The sequence below is a fragment of the Labrus mixtus genome, chromosome 16, assembly GCF_963584025.1.
Source record: "Labrus mixtus chromosome 16, fLabMix1.1, whole genome shotgun sequence".
In the NCBI taxonomy this organism is placed as follows: domain Eukaryota; kingdom Metazoa; phylum Chordata; class Actinopteri; order Labriformes; family Labridae; genus Labrus; species Labrus mixtus.
Genome location: NC_083627.1, coordinates 575785 through 595662, shown reverse-complemented (window position 1 = coordinate 595662; position 19878 = coordinate 575785). Strand labels below are relative to the sequence as shown.

Genomic DNA, 19878 nt, shown 5'->3' with positions numbered 1-19878 from the left:
AACACCAAAAATCATCACCATGTGTACAACCTAAATCACCAGTTTTATTTGACATCATGTTGTCAATTGACCCGTGATTGACCCGTCCAATCAAATGACCTGGTTTGAACTCACTGTTGTATAATTAATAATGAAGTTTTGTTCACACTTTGTTGCAGATAAACTTTTTTCATACATCATATTTTCAGGACAGTTAAAGGAGCAGTCTGTAACTCTGACCCCTAGTGGTTAAAATGGGTACTGCAGTCTAAACCTTGTAGAGAGCTGTTCAGGACCAGAATCTAAAGTTAGAAGGAGGACATTGATGTGATACCTCACCTGCTCTATCTGCGTCTGAGCCTGCCAGGTGATGTCTCGGGGGAGCCAGGTGAGGGAGGGGGGCAGGATGGAGCAGGGCACAGGGACTGAACACTGCAGCGTCACCAGGTCGCCCTCTGACACCTGCTTCACGGGGGTCAGCTGGGGGGGAGGCATGCCTGTCCGGTAGAGACACATCACAAAGGAAGGTCAGATACAAACACTCAATCATGGCTCTCTAACCCTCGCTGTGTGTGAGCTGATGGACTCCTCCGTTCATACCTGGCTGAGCGATGATGATGACTCCTTTAGTGAAGGTATACTTGAAGTCCCCTAAACACTCCAGCCTGAAGAAGTAGGAGCCGCTGTAGTTCTGTGGCAGGCTGTGGAACGTGGTGGTACAGTTCTTCTTTTTGAGGTCTCCGAAAACCATACCCTAAAAAAAGAGTTGGTTCACAGTGAATCCTGATTAATCTCAGTTTTAATTGCAGGCCTTTATTAGATGGGACGGCTGAAGAGAGACAGGAAGTGCTGGGTGGGGGGATGACATGCAGTGAAGGGCAGAGGTCAGATTCAAACCCACGGCCGCTAGACGAGGACGATATCATCTGTACATGAGGCGCGCAACATAGTGGCTAGCTAACTCTTGGTTTTATAAAAACAGACAAATAAAGCTGCAGGCTATTTAGTTATCAAGCGGCAACCTCAGGTGTTTAAAACTGAAGCCGATGCTGAAGTGTAACATCCTGCAGTTCCTGGAGTGTCCACTAGAGGCTGAAGTGTAAAACCCTGCAGTTCCTGGAGTGTCCACTAGAGGCTGAAGTGTAAAACCCTGCAGTTCCTGGAGTGTCCACTAGAGGCTGAAGTGTAAAATCCTGCAGTTCCTGGAGTGTCCACTAGAGGCTGAAGTGTAAAACCCTGCAGTTCCTGGAGTGTCCACTAGAGGCTGAAGTGTAAAATCCTGCAGTTCCTGGAGTGTCCACTAGAGGCTGGCTGCAGAAGCACAGGAAGTCACATACACACCCATTCTAAAAAGCCTGTTTTTACAGCAGAGATTAACATGTTTACAGCCTGGTTCAAAAAACCAAATAGGTGTGATTAGCTCATGTCTCGATGGACACACACTGTACGGGGGGTGAATGTTTTGATGACTCATCAGTTTTGATTTGATGAAGGATAAGAGTTATTCACAATAAGGCGTGTAGCTGACCTGATTGACAGGTGGGCGCGGTGTAACGGTTTGTCAGGAGGTTTAAAACCCGCCTCAGCTCCAGCTCTCAGCCTGTCGTTAGGTTGACTGAAAGTTAGACTGAGACAGCACTTACAACATGGAGACCGCCATCGATGGGACTCCAGCGCCCCCTGCAGGAACAGAGGCTCCGTCCTTTAATATTTACAGGTATAAGTGTTATTCCGACACTGAACTGTAGGTGGAGCCTTGGCTTAATTCAGTCCAGATAATTGCAAACAGGTGTGTGAATGAAGGCGAACGGTTTTGATGATGATGTTGATTTAAGAATATGTCGTATGATATTATTTTCTGGTTATTGGAATCCTCATATCTTTGAAGACATGACGGAAAAGAAAAATGAACGGATGATATGCATTGGACGTTGGATTTGTTGCATGAACAAAAACACGAGTCCTAACTAGATCCAATGCCCCCCTACAGTGTCCTGTTAAGGACAAATTAAAGTTTGGTTAGAATAAGTCACTACAGGCCTGCTCTCCTCGCTCTACCACCAGGATGTAAACAAGCATATTGAACAGAGCGGTTTGTCAGTGTGTAGATCCATTTTGCCAGTGGATGGCAATCCATTTACTGTATTTGGCAATCAACATGTTAGCACCCATACAAAGTGAAAAACAAAACAAAAACAAACAAATAACACCAAAAATCATCACCATGTGTACAACCTAAACCACCAGTTTTATTTGACATCATGTTGTTACTGTCCTCCATGTTTTTCTTTGTCCTGTTTGCTCATTCACTTATTTTGTCCCTCTTTCTAATTCATTCATTTTGTTTACTGACCCTTTTCCTTTTGTTTTGTTTTGTTTTGTTTGTTTTTGTCTAAATCTGCTTGTAAAACTGTATCGTACCACAGTTCCCCTCATGTTTGTATCTCTTTTTTTTATTGTGTGAGTGTGTGTGTGCACGTTTTGGTGAATAAAAGTAAAAAAAAAAAAAAAAAAAAAAAAAGTGTTTAGATCCATCTGGAGATAAAGACGTGTGTAGGCTGCGTCAGGTTAAAGTAGGAAATCGACCGGAGCGATCAGTGACCACATTCTGCAGGGAGGACTGAAGGCTGGAGGTGCTAGCAATGCTAACGTTAGCTTCACTCTGCAAACCAGTTTGACTGAATTGAGAACATCCCTGACTTTGGACTCACAGGGTGACCCCGTTTCTGCTTTTCCATCGAGTGTCACCGTGAGACTTGAGAGTTGTAGGCCAGCGTTCCAGAAAGGACAAAAAGAAGACCTACCTGAATCTTGTTGCTTTTCGGATTGACTTCACTGAAGACAACAGGACCATATTTACTGTCCTTCTTCCAAACAACTCCAGTCGAGCAGTTCATGAGCAGATCTTTTTCACGATTCTCAGGAATCTGGAAACCACATGGGATCGTGATACAGGACTCCAGGATTCCCATGATGCTTTGAGGCAGCGTTACGGTCCAGATTTCACACGAGACACCTGGAGGAATGTTTCAAAAACAGAAAAAAGAGGAAGAACGTTGGGAAACTTTAAAAGTCTGCCGGGCGAAAAAGGAAGCTTTGATTTGACTGTCAAATAAGAAATATAAAGAAACTTCCACTTTAAGAAATACTCAGCGTGAAGTCAGGGAAGTACCCACCTCGCATCAGAGCAACGAGTAAAGCAACACCTGCCAGACCGACGCCCATCTCGACCAAGTCTTTAAAGCCTGGAGGAACCTTTTGGACTCTAAACACACAGAGATTAAAAAAAAAAAAAAAGGACGAGATGAGAACAAATGATGAACAATCAGATAAATCTGAAAGTCAAACCACAACAAGTTTCTAAGGAACCATTTTTAAAAATGTGGGAAAAACATCTGATAAATGATAAATGATAAACGGGCTTGAGTTTGTTTATTTCTGACGACTCAAAACTCTTTTACACCGCAGGTCACACACACACATTCACACACTGATGGTAGAGGCTGCTGGACAGGTGAAATATATTTACAGCAGATGAAATATTTAGACACCGTACCTTAAGGAATGATTCAAGTTAAACAACAAATAAAAAGCTCATTAACCAGCTCCTCAGAACATTTGACTCCACAGGTGAACAGAAATGTAAACGGTCTCCTTACCTGTCTCATCACGAGCGGACTTCTCTGCGTTTGTGGAGCTCGGGCAGAGAAAGAGGAATTAAACTTCACAGGAGGAAGTGATGGTGATATATAGGAAATGTGGCGTTAGGTAATTCAAATGTTTGCTGCAACGACGAGGAACGAGAAGAAAGTGCACAGACAGATGTGACTCAATGAGAGTCAGAGAAACTTTCAGGACCTGCAGATTAATAACACAGTTTAAAATACAGAGCTGACCCGCTTCTAGAACTAAAGGACTGAGGGGGCATCTGAGATGAAAGGGGGCGCAGCAGCTACAGGGACCGGCAGCAGCAAAGAAAAAACAGCGTAGGTGTTCTGGGTCCACAATGTGGTCCCTCATGTGGTCCCTCATTTGGCCCCTTAGCTGCCACGTGAAGGAGAAACATGTTTAAATAGTGAACAAAGTGCATTAAAGTGCATTAAAGTGCATCATGTGTCACAGCGACGTGTTGCCACTAGATGGCAGCATAACCCGGGGTGTCAGAGTTAAAAACAGTAACACACTTAAAAACACACACATGCATGTTAGAGCCACCAGAGGGCGCCATAAGGACAGACGTGTAGATATGAAGGCATTGCATGAATCAGAGAGGAAACTTCTACTTTTCTGTTCACTTTAAGATAATTATTATTATTATTATTATGAATCCTCTGCAGGAAATCACAGCAGCTGCAGTCACACAGCGCTGAACCCTTATCAGACACAAACGCACTAAACCAGCACCTCTCTCTTCTTCACTCTGAGAGAAGGATCAGAGCAGGGCCAGGGGCCTTACATCTCTTCTTACCTCAGGAGACCCCCCCCCCCCCCTCCTCTCTGACAGGGATAGTCTCCCGCTGTGAGGTGCATGTGTGAACAGATCAGGAGAATATCAGGAGCAGTCCTCCTGAAATAATCTAGACTCTTTTTTTTTCAGATTTATTTTTGTAGAGATAGGACAGAGCTATAAATCAGGGAGAGAGAGAGAGAGAGAGAGAAGGGAATGACAAGCGGGAAAGGAGCCACAGGTGGGACTTGAACCTGGGGCGCCTGCTTGGAGGAGCAATGCTTCAATACATACCATACCAGCGCCCCCAAAATGATCTAGATATGTTTTAGGAGTGTGAGAACAGCTTCAGGCTCCTAAAACAATTAAGACATGAAAAAAAGATTCAAACCCGTTTTCAATGTAAAACTAGGATGTAGGAATTCTAAATATGTGTCCTGGATAGCTGCTGATCACGGGGTTGGACACATGTTGTGGGTTTGAAAACTCTCAGAAACATTGAGCTATGATTAATAAAGATGGATTCTTCTGTAACGATGTATCACACGCTCAGCGCTGCAGCGATGGATCTCTCTGAATGTTTCCACGGATCTGAAGGAATAAACGACGATGATGAAATGATGTTGTTCTTCCCTCACTGTGATATTTCTGTCCTGACCTTTTTGCATCATCAGGAGGTCAGGGCGCCGACTGACCGAGGACACAGCGAAAAGAAGGAAGTGATCGCACATCGTGACAATTTTCAGTGGCAGAGGGAACAAAGAAGAAGAAGCTTCGGGTGAAGACACTTCTTTAGCTTCCTGTGGCCCAAAATGTTCTTCCTCTTTGAAGTGTTGGATCCAAGTGTTATTATTCAAAGGGACGTCTTAAAGGTGACATATCCTCCTCTTCTTCTTCTTCAGTGTAAATAAGTCTCAGAGCTCCTCTTCAACATGTGTGTGAAGTGTCTTGTTCTAAATCCACTCTGATCCTGTATTTGATCATGTCTATAAACCCCTCTATTTCAGCCCTGCTCAGAACAGGCTGTTTCTGTGTCTGTACCTTTAAATATGTAAATGAGCTGTGTCTGACCACGCCCCCTCTCTGGAAGGTCTTGGGTGTACTCGGTCTTTCTCGCTCCATGTCCTATTGTTTACGGTGAGAAGGCAGACTCAGAGGGCAGAACAGACACCTAGCTGTGGGAGTGTCACCCACCTGGGGGAGGGGCTACTGCCCTTTGTGATGTCGATCGTCGTCGGAGACCACAAAAGGTCGGTTTTATTGTTTCTGTGAAAATCAGCAAAACAGTCATGACCCAACGCGATGGATCGTAAAGACAGTTTCCTGTTTTCATTTCAAGTTCATCAGCCCTCTGTCGAGAAATCTGTGTGTGTGTGTGTGTGTGTGTGTGTGTGTGTGTGTGTGTGTGTGTCTGTGTGTGTGTGTGTGTGTGTGTGTGTGTGTGTGTGTGTGTGTGTCTGTGTGTGTGTCTGTGTGTGTGTGTGTGTGTGTGTGTGTGTGTGTGTCTGTGTGTGTGTGTGTGTGTGTCTGTGTGTGTGTGTGTGTGTGTGTGTCTGTGTGTGTGTGTGTGTGTGTGTGTCTGTGTGTGTGTGTGTGTGTGTATGTGTCTGTGTGTGTGTGTGTGTGTGTGTGTGTGTGTGTGTGTGTGTGTGTGTCTGTGTGTGTGTGTCTGTGTGTGTGTCTGTGTGTGTGTGTGTGTGTGTGTGTGTGTGTGTGTGTGTGTGTCTGTGTGTGTGTGTGTGTGTGTGTCTGTGTGTGTGTGTGTGTGTGTGTGTGTCTGTGTGTGTGTGTGTGTGTGTGTGTATGTGTCTGTGTGTGTGTGTGTGTGTGTGTGTGTGTCTGTGTGTGTGTGTGTGTGTGTGTGTGTGTGTGTGTGTGTGTGTGTGTGTGTGTGTGTGTGTGTGTGTGTGTGTGTGTGTGTGTGTGTGTGTGTGAGGGAGGGGGGAATATAAAGACACACATCCAGTTTTCTGAAACCACTTAAAGTTACAGTGACATCAGGGAACTTTACTGTGCATGCACACACACACACACACACACACACACACACACACACACACACACACACACACAGACACACACACACACAGACACACACACACACACACACACAAACACAGAGTTTATGCGTCTTCACTTCTTCATCTGACCACGGAGGCTGAAGCAGACGACCTCAGAGCTGTGATATCAGAGAATCATCCGCAGGTAAGAAACAACATTTAAATAATTCAATGGTGCTAATAAACATTTATAAAGAGAGAGAGAGGGGGGGGGGAGAGGGGGGGAGAGAGAGGGGGGGGGGAGAGAGGGGGGGAGAGAGGGAGAGTGGAGCTACAAATATCTGGTTGTTGTTCTTGATCATTTTGAGTTTTAAACCTCGTGATGCTTCTTCCAAAAAGATTCAGCGGAGACTTTTATTTTGAAGGAGAGTGAAATCTGTTCAGTCGACAACCCTCTTGTTGCTTTGAGCTTTTGGTCAGTCGGTGAAACCTCGGAGAGTCTGGTCACGTATAACAGGCAGGTCCGGCCGTCGTTTCAGGGCTCCTGTGAGGAAGACTAACTGACTCCAGGTCTCGTTTGTCCTCACGGCGGTTAGCCCGCAGGTCGCTCTTCTTGCACTTTGTTTCTTCATTAGGATCCTCATGAGCACCAGGGTACGCAGCGGGTCTTCTTCCTGGGGTCCAGCACACACACACACACACACACACACACACACACACACACACTGACAGGATATAACCAGACCAGCTCCTCTAATAGAATCCACAAAGAAGAGAGACAAAATGGCCGCCCAAAGAACACAAAATCATCCTCACAAGTTTTCAACATTCTTGTCAGACTTGATTTCACGTCGTTGAAATAATCAAATAAACATGAAGCGAGTTCCGCACAATGTGGAGGACTCAGGCGCTCGTCATGAACAGGGGTCAGAGGTCAAATAGCTCAAACAGAAAAGACGGTCCTGGTTATAAACAGAGCTCATTATGAAGAAAGATTCACTTTCATAACAGAAATTAGCTAGCTATCTTAATTTGGTTGTACTCTGTCCCTGATTCAAATAAACGATTAAACTAAAGGAGTGCCTCCGACTTTCAGTTAGCAGAGAGGATCGCTACCATGATTCCCCGCCAGCCTCGTCATGCTTTGTTGTTGTTTTGATGGAGAGCCCCCTGGTGGTGGAATTAGATACTGAGCGTTAAACTCATCTATAACTACGCGTTCATACCCACATGAGGGGGCGCAGCAGCGGGAGCAACTCGGGGTTCAGTGTCTTTCCCAAGGACACATCGACATTGAACCTCGACCTTCCCGTTAAGAGACGGCCGACTCCTCCACTGAGCCACAGCCGCCTAAAGTGTGGCTGAACGTGTTCTCTGTTCTGAACTGAAGATCAGAATCTGAGACTCGATGTTTAAAACAGGTCAGCGCAGGAAGTCTTAATCGAGCTGGTTTGGTTTTGAGGTGAGCGGGTCAGACTGTCATCACTGTTTCCAGATTGTTATATTTCTGATTGTCATATTCAGGTGAGTTCCCCCCTCAGAGTATTTCAACATGTTATAAAGGTGTAGAAGAGAATCTGGCTCACAGTGTTTGGAGGTTTGTGGTTTTTCAGAACTTTTAGTTTTTATGAATGTTTTCCTTCTGTGTTTTGAACTTCCTCTTAATGTGTCCAACTCAGCGATGATTCAACGTCTGCTTCATGGAGACTACTGCAGTACCTCAGTCCAGTAAAGGACCAATCAGTGAGCTGTGTAGAGAGTGAGATGATAAAGGTATCTTACTATCTGATCATTAAGGAAACATGTTGAAGTGCTGGCTTCTCTGACAACAATGCAGCAGCCAGTATGTCCTCCTTCTAACTTTAGATTCTGCTCCTGAATGCTCTGGATTTGTTTGGACCAGAGAAGGTAGACGCTTTTAAGACACCCCCCCACACGGCCGTTTTCTGACGAACCCCTCGGTTTGTCAGATATGAGAGCAGTTATCAGGTCAACAGGTGTTGCAGCGATGGAAGCGGGCAAGAGAAGTGGTTCAGATAGAAGTGATTGTACCCGACCTAAAAAGCCTCTGCATGTTTCTAATAAGCTCCACGAGCAGAAACGTGCTCAAACTAGGATCAATATTGGAGATGCTTTTGAAAAATGGAGAGAGGTTAGAACACAGAAAGGTTTACAGACCCATGCAGAGCTGGATAAACACTGAAGCTTCAGAGTCCACCACATGGTGACCTGTGTGAGCATGGACTCTAGAGAGGAGGGGGGGGGGGGGGAGACAGCTCTCTATGATGTTTAGAATTTAGACTGCAGTACTCATTTTAAACACTAGGGGGAAGAGTTACATACTGCTCCTAAAGGTTTGTCACGGGAGATCTCATGACACATAAAAGTATAGCAGCATCAATCTAGACATGTGGAGGACTAAATTGAGTGAAATGGGGACTAACAGCTCCTCAGTGTGTGTGTGGCCCAAAGAGCTCTCATGCCATGACTCCTCTAAATACCTCGCCGTCTGCCCGAGTGCAAATTGCACTCAGGTGTGCAGCAGGTAGAGGGAGGAGAGTGCTGCTCATTACACACACATACCTGTACATGGACACACTGAGGCCTCGGGATTTTAGAAAACGTATCTGAGCGTGTGTGGACGAGGCCTTAGTTACACATTCTCAGACGCTGAGGCAGACAGTGACTCAGGAGGTCACCTCTGACTAGTCGGCACAGACGACATGTTTTTTTTGGAGCATCATGTGAACACAGGTCAGAACAGTCTGCCGCTATAAGAGACATCATGTCTCTCTTTTTTAATATTCAAACCGTGATGCTTCTTTTTCCCCTCCCGGTGAAGCGTCACGCCGTCGAGTGTTTTTCCTGCATGTTTAAATCTTTCCGATGTTTGTTAGAAATCAAAACAGGAAGTAACCCGTTAAAACCTCCTGCTGCATTTTTTAAATGATAAAATGAGAATATGCCTCCACTTTTAGTCTCTTCATTTCTGAACAGGAACAGAAAACAGGAAGTCGATTTCTCTCGATTTTAATAATCCACCAAGAAGATTTTTAACCACTGATCTGTGTTCAACGTCTGAGGTGTTAGAGGAAGAGCTACAGGAAGAGCTACAGGAAGAGCTACAGGAAGAGCTACAGGAAGAGCTGCAGGACATCCTCTCAGCTGATTTTAAATTCATGAATAATAAATTGATGGTGTAAGATTGGTAACATTAAGAGAGTTTCTCTCTTTCAGTTGATTCCATGAAGATCCCGGGACACATTTTGTGTTTTTTTCTTTTTATTATTTGAGTTGGGCATTGGGGGTGTCTGAGAGGAGGGGGCTCCAGAGGGTGGGGGGGGCTGTGATGTCACCATAGGTGCGGGTAGTCCGGTGTGGGGCGAGGACCGGAGGATTCAGGACGTGGTGTGTGGGTGAGGGAGGTCAGAATCAGAATCAGAAATACTTTATTAATCCCAGAGGGAAATTCAGTCGTTACAGTTTCTCCAAAATATAAAATATAGCAGGAGAAATATAGAAATAAAAATATGAATCAAATAGAATAGGAATGTAAGTAAGATATCAATAATAGGTACAAGAAATATTTACATGAATAAGAGTCAGATGGAATATAAACACACATTATCAAGATTATTACACTGTTTGTTTCCATATTGCACTTTGTTATCATGGACATATTATTCATTATTATTATTATAATGCAGTTTTAATAAATAATGAGTTATGGTGGAGGTTACAGTTTTACAGTTATTTTTTAATTAATTTAATTTAATTTAATTTAAGTTAATTGTATTTAATTTAATTTAATTTAATTTAATTGTATTTAATTTAATTTAATTTAATTTAATTTAATTTTATTTAATTTAATTTAATTTTATTTTATTAAATTTTATTAAATTTTATTTTATTTTATTTTATTTTTCAGGCTGAACTAGTCCAGGGTCAGACGGAGTGTTTGTCACTCAAAGGGAGGAGTTATAAAGTTTGATGGCCACAGGCAGGAATGACCTCCTGTGGCGTTCTGTACCCTCAGAGAGGTACTGAGGGACGAGGAGGGGTTTATAAGTGAGGAGGAGTATTTTCTGTTTGATTTTGGATCTCATCGGGAGCAGGTGGAGGTGATGTGCGTCTAGGTCTTGGTGCAGGTGAGGACACGTTGGAGCCGGTCTAGGGTTTTACTGGTTACCCCCGTCTGGACTCCATTGCATTAATCCAGACTGGAGGTTCTAAAGGTCTGTGTCAGGGTTTCTGTAATGGCCGGGTTTGATGTGGGAGTGGCCTGAGAGCGTTGTCTGTCTTCGTTGGTAACATCAGATTTTCCTGTCTTCTTCTTGTTTTCTGCAGACGCACCATGTCTCCTGAAATGCCTCTTCTCGTCTCAGAGACGTCCCAGAACGACCAGACGGCGACCATGGTGGACATCGACTCCATCATGAACAACGTTTCCATCGTCCTCTACACGCTGACCGTCGTGCTCGGCATCACGGGGAACTCCATCGTCATCTGGGTGGCCGGATTCAAGCTCAAGGTGATCCATTATACTCGCTTTGACCATTAATGATGTCACTCTGGGACGACCAATGAGGAGCGTCGTTTATCTGATACTGGCATCAGTGAAATCACTGAAATGCTTCATTTCAGCTACTGTCTCTTTAAGGCCCCCCCTCCCTCCCCCCCACCTCCAAGGCATTTCTAATTTAGAACATGGGGTCACTTTATGAGCTCCATGTTCACCCCATCTGTTAACATGGAGGAGGCGGGGCTTATGACCTATACCGCTGCCAGTCAGCAGGGGGAGCTCTAAATGTTTTTTCTTTTCCTCCTCAGCCGAAGGTCACTAACGTGTGGCTGGTGAACTTGGCGATCGCGGACCTGATCTTCTGCTTCACGCGCGTCTTCTCCCTCGTGAAGAAGCTCCTCTTCGACCACTGGCCGTACGGCGTCTTCCTCTGCAAGTTCAACGGCTTCTTCAAGTACGCCAACATGTTCTGCTCCGTCTTCCTGTTGGCTGTGATCAGTGTGGACCGGGTGCTCTGCGTGTGGAAGCCCGTCCTCACCAAGAGACACCGCACGCTGCGGGCCGCCAGGCTGGTGGCCGTCGGCGTGTGGGTCACCGCCATCATCTTCAGCACGCCGTACTTTGTCTACCGCCAGGTGTACCTGGGGAAGAACAACCTGAGTAAATGCTCGCTGGACGTGAAGGAGGCGGCGCAGGGGGACAACAGCGCCAAGCAGGCTCTCTACTCCATCCGCTTCCTGTGCGGCTTCCTGTTGCCTTTTATGGTCATCCTCGTCTGCTACATCCTGGCCGGGCTCGGCATCCGGCGCACCCGCCTGTCGGGGAAGTCCCGCCCCCTGCGTATACTGGCGTCCTTGGTGGTGGCGTTCTTCCTGTGCTGGGCGCCGTACCACTGCCTCCTGCTGGTGAAGATGGTGGACAGTAAGAACCCGGTGGTGAAGATCTGGCACCCCATTGCGTCCGGCGTCGCCTACTTCAACAGCTGCGTGAACCCGCTGCTGTACTTCTGCATGGGCGTGGACGTGAGGGGGCGCTTCAGGCAGAGTCTGGCGGGCGTGTTCAAGAGAGCGCTGGAGGACGACGTGGACGGGCAGACGACCCAGCCCAACGAGCGCTCTCTGGACGACAGCGCGGCGGCGGGGAGGAGTCGCACGTCGGTGGACGTAGCCAAAGTTTGAACGTCTGACGGCGTGCCCTGAACACGTGTGATCTTTCAGGGACAGAATCTGAAAACGTTTTCACGCTCGACTCGTTGAAGCGGCGAGAGTGGGAGAATGTGAGTGCAGCTGGTTGTCTGTCTCTGTATGTCAGCTCTGTGATTGGCTGGTGAACAGTCCAGGGTGTAACCCCGCCTCTCTCCCAATGACAGGAAAAGTGGAATAGATAACGACCCTGAACTGGTCACCAGTCAAAATAAGTGAAGTGGTTTGCCTTTCGTGTCAGGTTTCAAAGCACATCGTATCTCTAAAAAGCAAAATCTGCAGGTGGTCTTGGTCTCCCTGACTTAAGGTACGATTATTGGGCTGCAAACTCTAGAGCACTGATGTACTGGAAAGATGCTTATCCAGGTAAAGTCACCCCCTCAACCCCTTCATGGCTGGCAATTGAACAGGATCTTTTGAAAACCTCCCTCCCCGCTCTTCTATTTTCACAAACCAGATCCCTGCAACTATTACAGGCAATAACTTTATAACCACAAACTCTTTGAGAATTTGGTATCAAATACAGAAATCATTGAAATTACCTGAAACTTCTGCTTATACACCTGTTTGCTGCAACCGTGCCTTCCCTCCCTCAATCACTGATAATACTTTCAGACTCTGGTGGAATAAAGGCATCATCACCATTGCAGACCTGTATGTTAATAACACTTTTGCCACCTTTCTACAGTTAAAAGAAAAATATACACTGCCAGATACGCATTTCTACATCCGCACAAATATTTCAAACTTTCAGTCAATGCCAACCCCAAGTGAACTTTATAATCTTATAAACCAGAGTCCTGACTCGAAACGAAGATAGCATGGGAAAAAGATCTTTGTGTATCAGTTGGTCACGAGACCTGGGAAACCTACCTTAAAAACATTTATAGTTGTTCTATGAACTCCAGACACCAACTTATTCAATTTAAAATACTTCATAGGCTTCATTATTCCTGCACCAAGTTGCACTCCTTTTATCCGTCTGTTTCTCCAACCTGTCCAAAGTGTAAATCAGCTGAGGGCACTCTGGGTCACCTCTTCTGGTCTTGCCCTAAACTAAATAAGTTCTGGTCAGATATTTTTAATTGCTTCTCTGAAATGTACAACTTTGACATTACACCAGATCCTTTTACAGCCATTTTTGGCAGAATTCAACATTCATTAAACTTGTCTCACCTACAACAAAAGACGTTACATTACGGCATTGCATTGCGAAGAGGAATATTCTGTCTCTGTGGAAGAGTGGAGATATACCCTTTTTTAGGACCTGGCTACAAGAAATGACTAACCTGTTACATATGGAGAGGGTCCGATATAGTGTCTCTCTCAGCTCTACAGCCTTTGATAAAATGTGGCAACCATTCTTGTCTTACTTATCAAAGACAACCTAAAGTTTTATTCTGCTTGTATACGTTTGTGCAAACAGTTGTCCACACTACTTATATGTATAGAAACCGTATACTTATACTGTCCTAGGCCAATGAGACACACCGTGATCTCTTAACAGTTACTGAATTGTAAGATATCCTTTAAGTGTCTTTGTTGTTGTTTTGCTTTATTTTCGCCCTGCCCTATGTTTCTTATTTTTCTAATTCCTCTTTGTCTTAGGGGCTTTTTTTTGTAATGATCACGTCTATGAATCCTCATTTATGATTTCTAATCTCACAGTTTGAACTTTATTTCATATTTCTGTTTTTAAGTTGAAATGTTTCTGTAATAACTTCTTCTGATGATCACTGCGTACGCTGGTCATGTAATGGTCGTCACACACGAGATAAAACATGAAGCGTGGCCGTCGCTCCGTGTGCAGAATAAACATCAGCATCATAAACTCAGTTGAGTCTGTTCTGCATCGATCACGAGGTCACGTGTTTGTAATAAACTGTTTATGATGAACTCTTTTTACCGTTCACTTTATTTGTTCTTCATGTTGGACGTGACTCATTTTCGTCTCATTTTGTAAATTAGTCCTGTCTTTAAACTCTTTATATGTGATGTTTTGATCCAGCAGATGTCGCCCTTGAGCACCAGCATGAAACCAAAACAACTCGCGCTGCATTGTTGTGTTAGCATGCTAATGCTAGCGATCTTTATTATGCTCCTATCTTCACACTGCATGTAAATTTACCTGAAATGAGCGTGATCTAGAAACACAGTTAAGCAGTGAGTACAGTATGTTATTCTTCTTTTCTCTAGTCCCTCAATTAAACAACTTTTATACACGAGGGGAGGAGCCTAACCCGTCCATGTAAACACGCTGTAGATATGGCTCGGACAACAACACAGCCAGCGGGACATTTGATTTCTGCTACATCTGAGTTTGAAAGATCACAAACTCTTCCTTTAAAATGTTTTGCTTTTGTAATTTAGTCTCAAACTTTGTAAACATGTTTCACGCTTCTCTGAAAAGCAGAAACAAGATGAGATATAAAAAGACGAAGAAATGAAAAGAGGATGTGACCTTTGGAACTGAGGCAGCTGTAAGGAAGTTACACACACACACACACACACACACACACACACACACACACACACACACACACACACACACACACACACACACACACAGACACACACACGTAGATGTGTCTTACAAGTCTTACAACACAGAGAAAAATGCTCTGTTTCTAATGTCTCTCCTTGTGATGTCACAGTGGGATTCTGGTTAAAATAAATCCCCTCCCCTCCCCTGGTATCTCCACCCATAGACTCCACCCCCAGACTAGAACAAAACTTTTGCGCATGTCGGCCATTTTTATTCTCTCTACAGAGGAGTGATGTCTTCTGGGAAAACTCGGGGGGGGGGGGGGGTCATTACATTTAAAGAGACACACACACCAAAACGGAGCGTTCTGAGAGAGCTGGTTTATACAGGGTCACAAACCTCCTCTGGTGCTTGATTCATGTTGTATTTTGATCAAAGCACAGATGTTTCATTTAGACCACAGGGGGACTGTTTGAAAAGGTGGAGGAGGGGACTGTTTGAAAAGGTGGAGGAGGGGACTGTTAGAAAAGGTGGAGGAGGGGACTGTTTGAAAAGGTGGAGGAGGGGACTGTTTGAAAAGGTGGAGGCCTTTTAATAAGACAGTTTTTTCTTACCACTGTAACTTTTGCTGCTTTGCTAAAGTGCTCATGATGGATAGGCCGGATCTTTGTAACATAACAATGAGTAAGGTCTTTTACCTGCTTTTTGTAACATAACAATGAGTAAGGTCTTTTACCTGCTTTTTATAACATAACAATAAGTAAGGTCTTTTACCTGCTTTATGTAACATAACAATGAGTAAGGTCTTTTACCTGCTTTTTGTAACATAACAATAAGTAAGGTCTTTTACCTGCTTTATGTAACATAACAATAAGTAAGGTCTTTTACCTGCTTTATGTAACATAACAATGAGTAAGGTCTTTTACCTGCTTTATGTAACATAACAATGAGTAAGGTCTTTTACCTGCTTTATGTAACATAACAATGAGTAAGGTCTTTTACCTGCTTTATGTAACATAACAATAAGTAAGGTCTTTTACCTGCTTTATATAACATAACAATAAGTAAGGTCTTTTACCTGCTTTATGTAACATAACAATGAGTAAGGTCTTTTACCTGCTTTTTGTAACATAACAATGAGTAAGGTCTTTTACCTGCTTTATGTAACATAACAATAAGTAAGGTCTTTTACCTGCTTTTTGTAACATAACAATAAGTAAGGTCTTTTACCTGCTTTTTGTAACATAACAATGAGTAAGGTCTTTTACCTGCTTTTTATAACATAACAATGAGTAAGGTCTTTTACCTGCTTTATGTAACATAACAATAAGTAAGGTCTTTTACCTGCTTTATGTAACATAACAATAAGTAAGGTCTTTTACCTGCTTTTTGTAACATAACAATGAGTAAGGTCTTTTACCTGCTTTTTATAACATAACAATGAGTAAGGTCTTTTACCTGCTTTTTGTAACATAACAATAAGTAAGGTCTTTTTACCTGCTTTATGTATCATAACAATGAGTAAGGTCTTTTACCTGCTTTTTGTAACATAACAATGAGTAAGGTCTTTTACCTGCTTTTTATAACATAACAATGAATAAGGTCTTTTACCTGCTTTTTATAACATAACAATGAGTAAGGTCTTTTACCTGCTTTTTGTAACATAACAATAAGTAAGGTCTTTTACCTGCTTTTTATAACATAACAATGAGTAAGGTCTTTTACCTGCTTTTTATAACATAAAAATGAGTAAGGTCTTTTACCTGCTTTATATAACATAACAATGAGTAAGGTCTTTTACCTGCTTTTTGTAACATAACAATGAGTAAGGTCTTTTACCTGCTTTTTGTAACATAACAATGAGTAAGGTCTTTTACCTGCTTTATATAACATAACAATGAGTAAGGTCTTTTACCTGCTTTTTATAACATAACAATGAGTAAGGTCTTTTACCTGCTTTTTATAACATAACAATGAGTAAGGTCTTTTACCTGCTTTTTATAACATAACAATAAGTAAGGTCTTTTACCTGCTTTTTATAACATAACAATAAGTAAGGTCTTTTACCTGCTTTATGTAACATAACAATGAGTAAGGTCTTTTACCTGCTTTTTGTAACATAACAATAAGTAAGGTCTTTTACCTGCTTTATGTAACATAACAATAAGTAAGGTCTTTTACCTGCTTTATGTAACATAACAATGAGTAAGGTCTTTTACCTGCTTTATGTAACATAACAATGAGTAAGGTCTTTTACCTGCTTTATGTAACATAACAATGAGTAAGGTCTTTTACCTGCTTTATGTAACATAACAATAAGTAAGGTCTTTTACCTGCTTTATGTAACATAACAATAAGTAAGGTCTTTTACCTGCTTTATGTAACATAACAATGAGTAAGGTCTTTTACCTGCTTTTTGTAACATAACAATGAGTAAGGTCTTTTACCTGCTTTATGTAACATAACAATAAGTAAGGTCTTTTACCTGCTTTTTGTAACATAACAATAAGTAAGGTCTTTTACCTGCTTTTTGTAACATAACAATGAGTAAGGTCTTTTACCTGCTTTTTATAACATAACAATGAGTAAGGTCTTTTACCTGCTTTATGTAACATAACAATAAGTAAGGTCTTTTACCTGCTTTATGTAACATATTAATAAGTAAGGTCTTTTACCTGCTTTTTGTAACATAACAATGAGTAAGGTCTTTTACCTGCTTTTTATAACATAACAATGAGTAAGGTCTTTTACCTGCTTTTTGTAACATAACAATAAGTAAGGTCTTTTTACCTGCTTTATGTATCATAACAATGAGTAAGGTCTTTTACCTGCTTTTTGTAACATAACAATGAGTAAGGTCTTTTACCTGCTTTTTATAACATAACAATGAATAAGGTCTTTTACCTGCTTTTTATAACATAACAATGAGTAAGGTATTTTACCTGCTTTTTGTAACATAACAATAAGTAAGGTCTTTTACCTGCTTTTTATAACATAACAATGAGTAAGGTCTTTTACCTGCTTTTTATAACATAAAAATGAGTAAGGTCTTTTACCTGCTTTATATAACATAACAATGAGTAAGGTCTTTTACCTGCTTTTTGTAACATAACAATGAGTAAGGTCTTTTACCTGCTTTTTGTAACATAACAATGAGTAAGGTCTTTTACCTGCTTTATATAACATAACAATGAGTAAGGTCTTTTACCTGCTTTTTATAACATAACAATGAGTAAGGTCTTTTACCTGCTTTTTATAACATAACAATGAGTAAGGTCTTTTACCTGCTTTTTATAACATAACAATAAGTAAGGTATTTTACCTGCTTTTTGTAACATAACAATGAGTAAGGTCTTTTACCTGCTTTATGTATCATAACAATGAGTAAGGTCTTTTACCTGCTTTATGTAACATAACAATAAGTAAGGTCTTTTACCTGCTTTATGTATCATAACAATGAGTAAGGTCTTTTACCTGCTTTATGTAACATAACAATGAGTAAGGTATTTTACCTTCTTTATGTAACATAACAATGAGTAAGGTCTTTTACCTGCTTTTTGTAAAATAACAATAAGTAAGGTCTTTTACCTGCTTTATGTAACATAACAATGAGTAAGGTCTTTTACCTGCTTTTTGTAACATAACAATGAGTAAGGTCTTTTACCTGCTTTTTGTAATATAACAATGAGTAAGGTCTTTTACCTGCTTTTTGTAACATAATAATGAGTAAGGTCTTTTACCTGCTTTTGTAATATAACAATAAGTAAGGTCTTTTACCTGCTTTATGTAACATAACAATGAGTAAGGTCTTTTACCTGCTTTATGTAACATAACAATGAGTAAGGTCTTTTACCTGCTTTTGTAATATAACAATGAGTAAGGTCTTTTATCTGCTTTTTGTAATATAACAATGAGTAAGGTCTTTTACCTGCTTTTTGTAACATAACAATGAGTAAGGTCTTTTACCTGCTTTTTGTAATATAACAATGAGTAAGGTCTTTTACCTGCTTTTTGTAACATAACAATGAGTAAGGTCTTTTACCTGCTTTTGTAATATAACAATAAGTAAGGTATTTTACCTGCTTTATGTAACATAACAATGAGTAAGGTATTTTACCTGCTTTTGTAATATAACAATGAGTAAGGTCTTTTACCTGCTTCTTGTAAAGTATCTCGAGATAACACTTGTTATGAGTTGACGCTATACAAATAAAAATTGATTGATTGATAATACAACAATGCAGCGCGAGTTGTTTTGGTTTCATGCTGGTGCTCAAGGGCGACATCTGCTGGATCAAAAAATCACATATAAAGACTTTAAAGTTTCTTATTCTTCACTGGTGTTGCTTAATGTGTTCATGTTTCCTGTTTTATTTTGTAGTTGTCCTCTTTTTTTCTTCTTCTTATTCATACCTCTCTCTGTGTTTCCCTCCAGTCTGATCGCCCTCATCGTCTTCACCTGTGTCTTTAGCCTCACCTGTGTCTTTCGTCTCACCTGTCTCTTTGGTCTCACCTGTGTCTTTGGTCTCACCTGTGTCTTTCGTCTCACCTGTGTCTTTCGTCTCACCTGTGTCTTTAGTCTCACCTGTGTCTGTGTCTTTAGTCTCACCTGTGTCTCTTTAGTCTCACCTGTGTCTTTAGTCTCACCTGTGTCTGTGTCTTTAGTCTCACCTGTGTCTTTAGTCTCACCTGTGTCTTTAGTCTCACCTGTGTCTGTGTCTTTAGTCTCACCTGTGTCTTTAGTCTCACCTGTGTCTTTAGTCTCACCTGTGTCTGTGTCTTTAGTCTCACCTGTCTCTTTAGTCTCACCTGTCTCTTTAGTCTCACCTGTCTCTTTAGTCTCACCTGTGTCTTTAGTCTCACCTGTCTCTTTAGTCTCACCTGTGTCTTTAGTCTCACCTGTGTCTTTAGTCTCACCTGTCTCTTTAGTCTCACCTGTGTCTTTAGTCTCACCTGTCTCTTTAGTCTCACCTGTCTCTTTAGTCTCACCTGTCTCTTTAGTCTCACCTGTGTCTTTAGTTTTGCCTTTTTGTTTGAATAAATCTTTTGTGTTATTCAGAAATGGCGTCCAGTTTCCTGTTTTTCAAAGCGTGAGTCGTCACTTCTTAAAGGAGACACCTGAAGCGGTCAAGAGGTCACATCATTTATTCTGACTTTAAAGCGGTTACATTCAACATGTGTTTTTTTATTTACAGCATCATTTAATATTCACGAGGAAACGACCAATCACAGAGATTTATAAA

General features: G+C 41.9%; 2 protein-coding genes and 1 long non-coding RNA gene across 4 annotated transcripts in view; 1 reads left to right on the top strand and 2 right to left on the bottom strand.

Annotated features, from left to right (window-relative positions):
* Nucleotides 1–3712, bottom strand: part of si:ch211-171h4.5 (myelin-associated glycoprotein) — an 18690-nt gene extending 14978 nt beyond the window's left edge. The window contains exons 1-5 of the mRNA XM_061059844.1: nucleotides 3639–3712; nucleotides 3156–3244; nucleotides 2784–2995; nucleotides 580–733; nucleotides 319–476 (exon numbers count right to left, since the gene is read on the bottom strand). Of these exons, the coding sequence (XP_060915827.1) occupies nucleotides 319–476; nucleotides 580–733; nucleotides 2784–2995; nucleotides 3156–3204 (573 nt within the window). The 5' untranslated portion in view covers nucleotides 3205–3244; nucleotides 3639–3712. The remainder of the gene's footprint in view (nucleotides 1–318; nucleotides 477–579; nucleotides 734–2783; nucleotides 2996–3155; nucleotides 3245–3638) is intronic.
* Nucleotides 1–19878, bottom strand: part of LOC132991148 (uncharacterized) — a 119908-nt gene that overhangs the window by 64639 nt on the left and 35391 nt on the right. The gene's annotated exons all lie outside the window — the stretch shown is intronic.
* Nucleotides 6401–14051, top strand: LOC132991351 (formyl peptide receptor 2-like). Of its 2 annotated transcripts, none has more exons than XM_061060110.1 (3): nucleotides 6401–6631; nucleotides 10774–10957; nucleotides 11257–14051. In XM_061060110.1, exons 2-3 carry the CDS (start codon nucleotides 10781–10783, stop codon nucleotides 12124–12126), a joined length of 1047 nt encoding a protein of 348 aa, XP_060916093.1. In that variant the 5' UTR covers nucleotides 6401–6631; nucleotides 10774–10780; the 3' UTR covers nucleotides 12127–14051. The 2 variants fall into 2 exon arrangements, with proteins under 2 accessions (XP_060916093.1, XP_060916094.1); XM_061060111.1 differs by lacking the exon at nucleotides 6401–6631 and adding an exon at nucleotides 10330–10661.

Bases quoted from the DNA above. Each gene is read 5' to 3' on its own strand.
- LOC132991351 (XM_061060110.1), top strand. From the start codon at position 10,781: ATGTCTCCTGAAATGCCTCTTCTCGTCTCAGAGACGTCCCAGAACGAC. The intron at 10,958-11,256 runs GTGATCCATTAT...TTTCCTCCTCAG, and splicing joins TGGCCGGATTCAAGCTCAAG to CCGAAGGTCACTAACGTGTG.